The following is a 12,493-nucleotide window of genomic DNA, read 5'->3' as shown; positions in this document are numbered from 1 at the left end:
TCAATGGGTTAAAAAAGGTTGAGAACTCCTGGTAGACGAAGGCAATGCCTGGGTAGGAGGGGTCTCTGATAATGCTGTCTGCCTTCCTGAGGCAGCTGGAGGTGTATCCAGAATCAATATGGGGGTGGCAAGTTTGTGTGATGGGTTGGGCTGAGTTCACCACAGTCTGCAGTTTCTTCCAATCTTGGACCGAGCAGTTGCCATACCAAGCTGTGATACAGCTGGATAGGATGCCCTCTAGCGCACATCTGTAGACGTTTGTGAGAGTCGATGCAGGCATGCTGAATTTCTTTAGCTTCCGTAGGAAGTAGAGAAGTTGTTGGACCTTCTTGACTGTTGCATCAACGTGAGTGGACCAGGACAGACTGTGGGGGTGGTGACCCCCAGGAACTTAATTGACCATCTCCACTTTTGAGCCATTGATGCAGATGGGGGTGTGTGTGTCGTGCTACGCTTCCTGAAGTCGATGATAAATCCCTTGGAATGGAATATTCCATTAGATCAAAGGAAGGGGCTCATAAAGTGGTCAAAATAGTAGTAATGAATGAATCAGTAATTATAGTAAAGGACTGGGTTTTATTTGCTGTAAAATTGTAAAAGCTCAATTCCTGTAAATGGGCAATGAGGATAAATGTACCGGCAAGAGAGACCTTCCACCCTGATTAGCCTCAACATTTGATACTATATGAATAAGGAATTGTACAGAATCAGGTAAAGGGAGAGTATGAAACTGTTCGATTGTATTCCTGTCCAAGATAATGAGAGAAGGTGGAGTCAGTAATTGGGAATCCAATTCAATTAAACTAGTGCCTAATTGACCAATGGTTATGTTACAACAGGCCCAACTCTGACATGAGGTAATGGTCACTTTGGGGGTAAAAGTCGAGGTTCCGAAGGTCTTCCTTGTTGGCCAAGTACTGAAGACTCTCGAGACCGAGTTCCAAGGAAATTACTGTCAAAGAAGGAGCCAGGGAGGGTTACACTTCCACAGACTGATCACCTGCGTGAAGTTATAAACGTCAATGTCTTCAAGTCGTTCAGTAAATCTTGCTCTTTTAATAAACATTTAAAATTTACTATCCAGAGAATTCTGCCTTTGCTTTAATTGGTTAAAATCGTGTCTGAAACAGTGAAACAAAGTGAATTTATTAAATGGTAAGTTGGGGGTGGCCGAGGTCAATTAAGTTACAGATAGAAGATCAGATAACATCAACCTTAGATTTAAAAACTTGCATTTCTGTAGCTCCTTTCACAATCACAGGACATCCCAAAGTGCTTTACAGCCAAACAGTACTTTTGAAGGGTTGTAACTGGTGTAATGTAGGAAAAACATCAGCAAAATTATACACAGCAAGATCCCACAAACAGCAATGTGATAATGAGCAGATGATCGGATTTTGGTGATGTTGATTGAGGGATAAATATTTGCCAGGACACCGGAGATAACCCCAACTCTTCTTCACAATAGTGGCCACGGGAACGTTTACAGGAACTGAGAGGAACAGACAGGGCTTCAGTTGAACATCTTATTTGAAAGAAGGAAACTCTGACAGTGCAGCACTCCCTGAGTGCTGGGGCAAGGAATATTGGATGTGAATTTTTTTTTTGTCCTCGAGTCCCTGGACTGCTACCTCACAGCGCCAGGGATCCGGGTTCAATTCCAGCCTTGAGTGACTGTGGGGTTTGCTCCCTGTGTCTGCGTGGATTTCCTCCGGGTTCTCCGGTTTCCTCCCACAGTCCAAAGATGTGCAAGTTAAGTAGATTGGCCATGCTAAATTTCCCCTAAGTGTCAAAATGTGATGTGGGGTTCTGGGGTTACAGGAATGGGGTAGGGGAGTGGGCCTAGGTAGGGTACTCTGAGGGTTGGGGCAGACTCGATGGGCCAAATGGTATCCTTCTGCACTGTCGGGATTTCATTCTGTGATGAAACCCAATGGGTGTGGAGCAAACATTTCAACATTTGTTACTGAGATGGATTAATTCAGCACAGACAGCAGGGATTATTTGAGGGAATACCACAGTATCGTGAGAAAGGAAATTCAGTGTCAGGTGAGGGGAGCTGGGATTTGTAATGGAAGATTTGAAAACTAAAATAATCGAGTAAGAAGGGAGAAAATGACAGCAAACTAAATAATCCATAAAGGACATCAGTTAGTCTCTGCTTATTAAAGAGAAATCAACAATTTATCACAGTGTATGTGAAACAAAACTGATTTCTGACATATATCCAGAATCTTATCCCCAATCCCAGTTATTTAGTGATTATTAATATCAGCAATAAACTCCCAACTGTCAGCATGAAGATGGTTCAGTCCTTAACGTGATTAACAGCAGCAATAACAACTTGTATTGATATAGCACCTTAACATTGTCAAACATCCCAAGGTGCTTCACAGGAGTGTTAACCTCAACACTGAGACTCAACAGGAGATATTCGGACCAAACACTGGGTCAGAGAAGTTTTAAAGGAGAGGAGGGAAAGTTCGAGAGGTGGGGCCGGTTAGGGAGGAATCCAGGGCTCAGCATCCAGGCAGCTGAATGCATATCCAACACTGGAGGAGAGACGGAAATCGGGATGTACAAGAGCCTTGAATTGGAGGAGCAGAAAGATCTAAGTGGGATGTCGCACTGGAGGTGGTTACAGAGAGGGAGGGGTGAGGTCAGGGAGGGATTTGAAATAAAATCTGAGAAGTGTAAAAGTTGATGCATTGTTAGAAGGGGCACCAATGTAGATCAAATAGTACAGGAGTAATCGGTGAATGGGACTGAGTTAGGATAGAGAGGTGGTGGGTAGTGGTAATGTAACTAGTAATCCAGAGGTCAGGCAAATATTCTTGGGTCATGGGTTTAAATCCCAATATGAATTGGTGGTATTTAAATTCAATAAAATCTGGAATTGAAAGCTAGTCTCAATAATGGGGACCATGAAATTGTCGTTAAAAACCCTGGTCTGGCCGACCTGGGCAGCGCGGTAGCATACTGGTTAGCACAATTGCTTCACAGGTCCAGAGTCCCTGGTTCGATTCCCAGCTTGGGTCGCTGTCTGTGCGGAGTCTGCACGTTCTCCCCGTGTCTGTGTGGGTTTCCTCCCACAGTCCAAAGATGAGCAGGTTAGGTGGATTGGCCTTGCTAAATTGCCCTTAAAGTCCAAAATTGTCCTTAGTGTTGTGTAGGGTTACTGGGTTATGGGGATAGGATGGAGGTGTGGGCTTGGGTAGGGTGTTCTTTCCAAGAGCCGGCGCAGACTCGATGGGCCGAATGGCCTCCTTCTGCAGTGTACGTTCTATGAACTATGTGACTCCAGACCTAGAGGAATAAAGTGACTATTAAACGCCCTGAGTTGGTTGTAAACTTCAATCAGGATGGGCAACAATTGCTGGCCTTGCCAGTGACATCCTGTGGAAGAATTAAACAAAAGGCACCAATGTTCCAGATTGACGGCAGCTGGGATACGAAGGGAAGCTCAGAGGGTTCAGGAATATTCGGGTTTAGAAGATGTAACGGTCTGAATGAGAGTTTCAGCAGCAAACAGGATGAAGCAGGAGGAGACCGGAGATGTCACAGAGGTGGATGTAGGCTGCCTTGGTGATGGATCGAATATGGATCAGAAAATCAGTTCAGGGTGAAATCGATGCTGAGGTGATGAACAGTTTGGTTCAGACGCAGTCAGTGGTCAGAATAACAACAGAATCCACCCAATACAGTCAGATGTGGACATGCTGGGGACATGCTGGTGCGTCAGCAGGTTCAGTGAATGAGTGAATCCCTTCCTACACTCAGTGCAGGTGAATGGTTTCTCTCCAGTGTCAGTGAGTTGGTTTTTCATCAGATATTTAACACTTTTAAATCTTTTCACACAGTGCAAACAATTAAAAGGTCCCTTAAATGAGTGAACAACTTTATGGGCAGCGAGGCTGGAAACACAAGTAAATAATTTCCCACATTTGGAGCAAATGAACAGCATCTCTCCGGTGTGGGTGTATCTGGAGACTGGACAACTGATTAAATCTTTTCCCAGACACAGAGCCAGTTTCACGTTTTTTTCCTCGCTGCAAATGTTCCAGTGTTTCTGGAAGCTGGATGATCAGTGAATCCCTTCCCACACACACAGGGTAGGTGAATTGTCTCTCCCCAGTGTTCTGGTGTCAATGCGTTCCCAGCTGGGATGGAGAACTGAATCCCGTCCCAGTCGCCACATTTCTCCCTGTTGTGGATATCCTTGTGGCTCTCCAGGTTGGATGATCAGTTGAAGCCTTGAATGGGATTACACAGGTTATACAGCACAGAGACAGGCCATTCAGCCAGCCAGTTTGTACTGGTGTTTCAGTTCTATTTGAGTCTCCTATCATCTTTGTTTCTCCCATATATATATGTGTGTGTCCAGCCTCCCTATACATACGTTGATACTATTCACTTCACCCAGTGCCTGTGGTAGTGAGATCATTCTCACCATTCTCTGGCTGAAGGAGTTTTTTCTGTATTCCCTATTGGATTTCTTGGTGATGATCGTATGTTGTGGTTTCTAGTTTTGCTCTTCCCTACAAGAGGAAACATTGAAACCAAGAGTAAAGAGATCTAGTCTCTCAATCCTTTCCTGATTTATAAACTCACACATTTTTGGTATGATCCTTGTGAATCTTCTCTGCTCCCTGTCCAGTGGCTCCATCTCCATTTGATAATGTGGGGACCAGAGAAATGGAAAGTTCAGTTTGCTGAGGAGAGGATCCAGAGAAACCAGAAAATCCAGCACCTTCTCAGCCCAATGTCTTCATTTGCAGCAAATGTGTCAGACATCTCTTGCCACAGAAAGGCTCTTGAACTATCCCAGGCAATATTTAAAACAGAGCTGAAAACTTCAGATGCAAACTATCATCTCACAAGATGGAAGGTTGCCAATGATGTGAGCTGAATAGAACCACATCCTGTACTCTACGTTTGGTGTAACCAAGGTCCCAAAGGATTATCATAACTTCCTTCTTTTCACTTATTCCCCCCTGGCCCTCTACTTTATTTATTTTCTCTGTTGCTCTGAGACCTGTTTCTCTCCACCATCTACACTCACAACTTCCAAGTAAGAAGTGACCCCCCTCCCCATTCTTTGCACCAAAACGTACTAACGGGTTGGTGCAGAATCGATGGGCCGAATGGCCTCCTTCTGCACTGTGTGTTCTATGATCTATGTACTTCACAGTATCCGTTGTACATCATGCATCAATTTTTTGTCTATTCAGCAAGTTTAGAAATGTCCTCCTGTAATTTGTTGCAGTTCTCCTCGTTTCTATCTCCCCAGTTTAGAGATTGTGTATTGGTTCCCAAAGTCCACGTGGTGAATGGAAATTGTGAACAGCCGTGGCCCCAGCACAGATCCTTGTGGAACATCCCTTCCTACCTTCTGTCACTCTGAATAACTCCACTTTACTCCCACTCTCTACTTTCTGTCTTGTAACCAGCTGACAATCCAGTCTATCATTTGTCCCAACTCCACATTCTCCGACCGTGTCCATTATTCTCCCGTAGGGAATCTTATCAATGGCCATTTGAAAATCCAGATAATTGACATTGACTGCATTACCATTGTCTATCACATCAAAACATTCAATAAGGTTAATCAGGAAAGATATTCCCTTTTGAAATCCACACTGACTGTTCTATGTTCTATTTATTTTTTCTAGATGTTCTTATATTCTCTACTTTAGTCAGGATTGTATTATTTGCTGATGTGAAGCTGACTGGTGTACCATCCCTGGGCATGATCTGTCCCTTTCTTAAACACAGAAATTACATTAGTGATCCACCAGTCCTCTGACACTACACCTTTAGTGAATGAGTTATGAGCCGTACTGCCTGTGCTATCACTTCTCTGCATTCTTTAAAATATGTGAATTTAGTCCATCTCCAAGTTATATGAGTTTAGTCAACACATCCTTTCCTGATTTTAAATTAATTTATCTCATAACTTGTCTTATTATTCAATGTTATGTTTACATGTTCCTTAGTCCGGGGAAAAAGCGAGGTAAAAGAATGTTTGAATATTTCAATCATCTCTCCCTCATTAACTGTGGTATTGTGCTGTCTATCCCTTAATGGTCCAATTCACATCACATTTTTTTATTGTTTGTATCTAGAAAATATTTTATTGTTTTGGCTGATGTGCCTGGATAATTTATATTCATAATGGAGGGGTCACTGTGAAGAATGTGCAAGTCAGTGAGAATTGTCAGCAAGGATTAATCAGCACTGTCTAACTGGAGATGTTAATCAGTGGATCGATTCCTGACATAATTAACAGCAGCAGTTACAGCAGAATTCAACAACTGTCACTTGTGAACTTGCTGATGTGACAGTAAGTGTTCTGACTGAGTGAATCCCTTCCCACTCATAGACCAGGTTCCCCAGTATGAACTCTCTGGTGTCAGCAGATGAGAGCATTGAGTGAATCCGTTCTCACACTGAGAGTAGGTGAATGGTCTCTCCCCAGTGTGAGTGCATTGGTGTGCAGTGAGGGCAGATGAATGTCTGAACCTCTTTTCACAGGCAATGCAGCTGAATGGTTTCTCCTCGGTGTGAATTCGCCAGTGTGAATTCGCCGGTGTGACCAAAGGCCAGATGAATGAGTGAATCCCTTCCCACACACAGAGCAGATGAACGGTTTCTCCCCAGTGTGAGTGCGTTGGTGTGCAGTGAGGTCAGAGGACTGTCTGAACCTCTTTCCACAGTAAGTGCAGCTGAACGGCCTCTCATCAGTGTGGATTCGTTGGTGTAACATGAGGCTGGCTGACTGAGTGAATCTCTTCCCACACACAAGGCAGTCAAATGGCCTCTCCCCAGTGTGAACCCGCTGGTGAGCAGTGAGATTGGATAACTGCCCGAAACTCTTTCCACAGTCAGTGCACCGGAAGGACTTTTCTTCGGTGTAATTTTGCTGGTGTCTCAGCAGGTTGGTTGACTTAGTAAATTCCTTCCCACACATACAACAGGTGAACGGCTTCTCCCCAGTGTGGCTGCGTCGATGGATTTCCAGCAGGGATGGATAATTGAATCCTTTCCCATATTTCTCACATTTCCATATTGTCTCCCCAGTATGACTCCGTCGATGGTTTTCCAACAAGGATGGATAATTGAATCCTTTCCCACATTCCTCACATTTCCAGGGTTTCTCTCCCGTGTGACTGCGCCGGTGAAGTTCCAGCAGGGATGGAAAATTGAAACCCTTCCCACAGTCCTCACATTTCCATGGTTTCTCCATTATGCCAGCTGCAGTGTGACTGCGTCGATGGATTTCTAGTCGGGATGGATAATTAAATTGTTTCCCACAATCCCGACATTTCCACGGTTTCTCCATGATGCCGGTGTCCTTGTGACTGTCCAGGTTGGATGATCAGTTGAAGCCTCATTCACACAAACACGTGTATGGTTTCTCCCCGCTGTCAGGCTTTGCAACCAGAGAAACCTCTTCCCACAGTCAGTATACTGACTCTATCGCTCCGGTGTGAGCGCTTCCTGATCCTGTTATAAAAGAATAGAATGAGACAAAGTCAGATCACAGAAGGAGACAGTCACCCTGAAGTTAGAAATCCTTTTATTTCTGAGACAAATCACGATTTACAAAAGTCATCAGTCAGTACAGACATAAATTTAGAACACACAATTCTAGTTTCTATGGAACATTTCTCCCTCACTTGTTGCACAAAAGCTGTAAATCACCATCCTGCACATTTTTGCTCCTTCCTGGGCTGAAATCATAGAGTTACAGCACAAAAAGAGTCCCAGCCATCGGACATCTATCTATTCTAATCCCATTTTATTGAACTTGGTCAAAAGCCTTGCATGATTAAATGATTCTGAAATGTTGTTAGCGTTCCTGCCTCTACCACCCTTTCAGGTAGTGACTTCCAGATTCCCACCAGCCTCTGGGTGAAAAAGCTTTCCCTCAAATCCCCTACCCTAAATCTGTCCCCTGGCTATTGATCTCTCTACTAAGGGGACGAGTACCTCCCTATCTATGTCCCTCATAATATCGTACACCTCAAATATGTGCCACTCGGGTTCCCCTGCTCTGGGGAAAATAACCCATTATTTTCAAACACTTTAGCTTAGGCAACATCCTGGTGAATCTCCTCCACACTCTCTGGGGTGCAATAATATCCTTCCTATAGTGTGGCGACCACAACTGCACACAATGATCCTGCTGTGGCTGAACAAGTGTTTCATACAGCTCCATCAGATCATCCCTGCTCTTATATTCTATGATGTGGAGATGCTGTCGTTGGACTGTAGTAAGCACAGTAAGAAGTCTTACAACACCAGGTTAAAATCCAACATGCTTGTTTCAAACACTAGCTTTCAGAGCACTGCTCCTTCCTCAGGTGAATATTCTATGCTTTGGCTAATAAAGCCAAGTGTCCCATCTGCCTTCTGAACCAGCTGATGTCCCTGTGCTGCTCCCTCTGACCCTCCACTACCCAGCGTCCTGCCCTTCATTGTTACGTCACCAAGATAGCCGCGTCTGCGCTCTGCTCCCCGCTGGAAAAAAGATGGCGGACGTTAACCTGGGCCTGTTCCCGGGGAAAGCACCGACGCTGCAAACGCGGGAGCCGCAGGTTGTTATTGGGGGTTTGCGGTCTGCACCGGGTGTTAATGAACTCTCTTCCCACCCACGCAGACGCAGGAGCCCCTCCCGCCGCTGCCGGTTGCCGAGCGACAAACAGGCGTCTCGCCTTCACTATCATTCAGTCTGCGCATGCTCGAAACACTGGAAGAACCGCGCATGCGTTCAGATCTCCAGTTGGTAGAGGGCATTCCCACCGCGGGGAAGGCTGGGTAAATTCCCCGCCATTAGAGGTCTTTGTTTGTTCATATTCGCTGCTCCTGAGGCTGCGCTAATACCCGGTTCAGCCTCGTGCAGCCGCGCATACTCCGGGAAGTAGGCTTTCGGGGGCGGAGCTTTTGTGGATTCACCCATTCACAGAGAGAAACATTATGGGTCATTGAAAAATAAATGTTATAAGTCATGGCCTCATTTTGTTTCATCCTCCAAACACCTAAACTTTATCTGATGTGTAATCATAGAATCATAGAAAGTACAATCATAGAATTTACAGTGCAGAAGGAGGCCATTCGGTCCATCGAGTCTGCACCGGCTCTTTGAAAGAGCACCCGACCCCAAGCCCACACCCCACCCCACCCCAAGCCCATCCCCACAACCCAGTCACCCCATCCAACACAAAAGGGCAATTTTTGGACACTAAGGGCAATCCACCTAACCTGCACATCTTTGGACTGTGGGAGGAAACCGGAGCACCCAGAGGAAACCCACGCACACACGGGGAGAACATGCAGACTTCACACAGACAGTGACCCAAGCCGGCAATCGAACCTGGGACCCTGGAGCTGTGAAGCAATTGGGCTAAACACCATGCTACCGTGCTGGCCATAATGTTGGAGAGTGTTGACTTCCGGGTGCGGCTATGAGGGAGTAAGTCGCACATTTGGTGGCTCCTGCTCTGGCCAGACGTTTGGACCCCCCCCCCCCCCCCCCACCCCCCTTCCCGGCTGTTTTGCATTTTAGGGCGCTGGATTTGGAGGCATAGTTAACTAGCCATTGGTTCCACACCTGGTGTATGGAACAGAGAACCCAAAGGGCTCGAAAAGGGAGAAATAAGAAGCTAAGCACGGGTTGGGTGGAGGCTGCGGCAGAGGACAATATGGTTGGTGTCCAGACCCCTGGTGTGCCGGCCCAACCATCAACGGAGGAATTGATGCGGGTCATTCAAGAGGGCTTCGCTAGGCAGAAACGGGACTGTTTAGACCTGATAAAGGATATGGTTGAGCGGATCAAGCGCAGGCTATTTAGCACAGGGCTAAGTCACTGGCTTTGAAAGCAGGCCAGCAGCATGGTTCAATTCCCGTAACAGCCTCCCCGAACAGGCGCCGGAATGTGGTGACTAGGGGCTTTTCACAGTAACTTCATTTGAAGCCTACTTGTGACAATAGGCAATTTTCATTTTCATTTCATTTCAGGCTGGATGCCCAGGATCGGACGATTCAGAAGCTGGAGAACGCGCTGGCTGATCAGGAGGAGCATGAAACGACGGTGGAGATGGAGTTGGGGATGCTGAAGGATCAGCAAAAAAGGCTGCTGGAGAAGGTAGAGGACCTGGAGAATAGGGCCTGCCAGCAGAACTTAATAATTGTTGGTCTCCCGGAGGGGGCTGATGCTGGCGCGTTTATGGTGAATATGTTTCAGACGTTGCTGGGGTTCGAGGCTTTTCCCCGACCAGTGGAGGTGGTCCGGGGATACAGAGCGCTGGCTAGGAAGCCGTGGCAGGGGGACCACCCTCGGGCTATGATGGTCAAGTTCCACAGGTTCAGGTGATGGAGCTGTTAGCGGAATTTGGGGGCTTCTCGGGCTATAAGTTAAATTTAGGCAAGAGTGAGGTATTTGTAGTACACCCGGGTGATCAGGAGGAGGGATTGGGAGACTCCCATTTAAGAGGGCAGTGAAGAGTTTCAGATACCTGGGGGTGCAGGTGGCCAGGAGTTGGGGGACTGTCCATAAGCTTAATTTTACCAGGCTGGTGGAGCAGATGGAAGAGGAATTTAAAAGGTGGGACATGGTGCCGCTATCGTTGGCGGGTAGAGTACAGTCCGTCAAAATGACGGTTCTCTCCGAGGTTCTTGTTCCTTTTTCAGTGTTTGCCCATCTTTATCCCTAGGGCCTTTTTTAGAAGGGTTACGAGCAGCATCATGAGCTTTGTTTGGGCGCATGGGACCCCGAGGGTGAAGAGGGTCTTCTTGGAGCAGGGTAGAGATGGGGGGGGGGGCTGGCGTTACCCAATCTCTCGGGGTATTATTGGGCTGCCAATGTGTCGATGGTGCGCAAGTGGGTAATGGAGGGGGAGGGGGCAGCATGGAAACGGATGGAGAGGGCGTCCTGTGGAGATACAAGCCTGGGGGCCCTGGTAACGGCACCGTGGCCGCTCCCTCCTACGAGGTATACCACGAGTCCGGTGGTGGCGGCTACCCTCAAGATTTGGGGGCAGTGGAGGCGACATAGGGGAGAAGTGGGGAGCTCGATGGAGGCTCCGTTAAGGGGGAACCATAGGTTCGTCCCCGGAAACATTGATGGGGGATTTCAGGGTTGGTACAGAGCGGGCATCAGACAGCTGAGGGACCTGTTTATTGATGGGAGGTTTGCGAGCCTGGGGGAGTTGGAGGAGAAATTTGGGCTCCCCCCGGGGAACATGTTCAGGTATCTGCAGGTAAAGGCATTTGCTAGGCGGCAGGTGGAGGGATTCCCTTCGCTTCCCGCGAGGGGGGTGAGCGACAGGGTGCTTTCGGGGGTCTGGGTCGGAGAGGGGAAGATATCTGTATCTACAAAGTTATGCAGGAGGCGGAGGAGGCATCAGTAGAGGAGCTGAAAGCTAAGTGGGAGGGGGGACTGGGGGAACAGATCGAAGACGGGACATGGGCTGATGCCCTGGAGAGGGTTAATTCTTCCTCCTCGTGTGCGCGGCTTAGCCTCATCCAATTCAAGGTGCTGCACCGGGCCCACATGACTGGGACAAGGATGAGTAGGTTCTTTGGGGGTGAAGACAGGTGTGTCAGGTGCTCGGGGAGTCCAGCGAACCATGCCCATATGTTCTGGGCATGCCCGGCGCTGGAGAAGTTCTGGAAGGGGGTGGCGAGGACAGTATCGAGGGTGGTGGGATCCAGGGTCAAGCCAGGATGGGGACTCGCGATTTTTGGGGTTGGGGTGGAGCCGGGAGTGCAGGAGGCGAAAGAGGCCGGTGTGCTGGCCTTTGCATCCCTAGTAGCCCGGCGAAGGATCTTGCTACAATGGAAGGATGCGAGGCCCCCAAGCGTGGAGACCTGGATCAATGACATGGCGGGTTTCATTAAGCTAGAGAAGGTCAAATTCGCCCTGAGAGGGTCGGTACAAGGGTTCTTTAGGCGGTGGCAACCTTTTAAGAACATAAGAACATAAGAACTAGGAGCAGGAGTAGGCCATCTGGCCCCTCGAGCCTGCTCCGCCATTCAATTAGATCATGGCTGATCTTTGTGGACTCAGCTCCACTTTCCGGCCCGAACACCATAACCCTTAATCCCTTTATTCTTCAAAAAACTATCTATCTTTACCTTAAAAACATGTAATGAAGGAGCCTCAACTGCTTCACTGGGCAAGGAATTCCATAGATTCACAACCCTTTGGGTGAAGAAGTTCCTCCTAAACTCAGTCCTAAATCTACTTCCCCTTATTTTGAGGCTATGTCCCCTAGTTCTGCTGTCACCCGCCAGTGGAAACAACCTGCCCCCATCTATCCTATCTATTCCCTTCATAATTTTAAATGTTTCTATAAGATCCCCCCTCATCCTTCTAAATTCCAACGAGTACAGTCCCAGTTACTCAACCTCTCCTCATAATCCAACCCCTTCAGCTCTGGGATTACCTAGTGAATCTTCTCTGCACACCCTCCAGCGCCAGTACGTCCTT

General features: G+C 47.4%; 1 protein-coding gene across 2 annotated transcripts; it reads right to left on the bottom strand.

Annotated features, from left to right (window-relative positions):
• Positions 1-4,108: 4,108 nt before the first annotated feature.
• On the bottom strand, positions 4,109-8,627 carry LOC119960359 (zinc finger protein 239-like). Of its 2 annotated transcripts, none has more exons than XM_038788098.1 (2): positions 8,550-8,627; positions 4,109-7,506 (listed from the first exon to the last, which is right to left on the bottom strand). In XM_038788098.1, the coding sequence occupies exon 2, from the start codon at positions 7,340-7,342 to the stop codon at positions 6,413-6,415; it is 930 nt and encodes a 309-aa protein (XP_038644026.1). In that variant the 5' UTR covers positions 7,343-7,506; positions 8,550-8,627; the 3' UTR covers positions 4,109-6,412. The 2 variants fall into 2 exon arrangements, with proteins under 2 accessions (XP_038644026.1, XP_038644027.1); XM_038788099.1 differs by lacking the exon at positions 8,550-8,627 and adding an exon at positions 8,300-8,314.
• Between the last annotated feature and the right edge of the window lie 3,866 nt (positions 8,628-12,493).

Source organism: Scyliorhinus canicula, unplaced genomic scaffold (assembly GCF_902713615.1).
Source record: "Scyliorhinus canicula unplaced genomic scaffold, sScyCan1.1, whole genome shotgun sequence".
In the NCBI taxonomy this organism is placed as follows: Eukaryota; Metazoa; Chordata; class Chondrichthyes; order Carcharhiniformes; family Scyliorhinidae; genus Scyliorhinus; species Scyliorhinus canicula.
This window is presented reverse-complemented; position numbering and strand designations above follow the sequence as displayed.

Bases quoted from the DNA above. Each gene is read 5' to 3' on its own strand.
- LOC119960359 (XM_038788098.1), bottom strand. From the start codon at position 7,342: ATGGAGAAACCGTGGAAATGTCGGGATTGTGGGAAACAATTTAATTAT.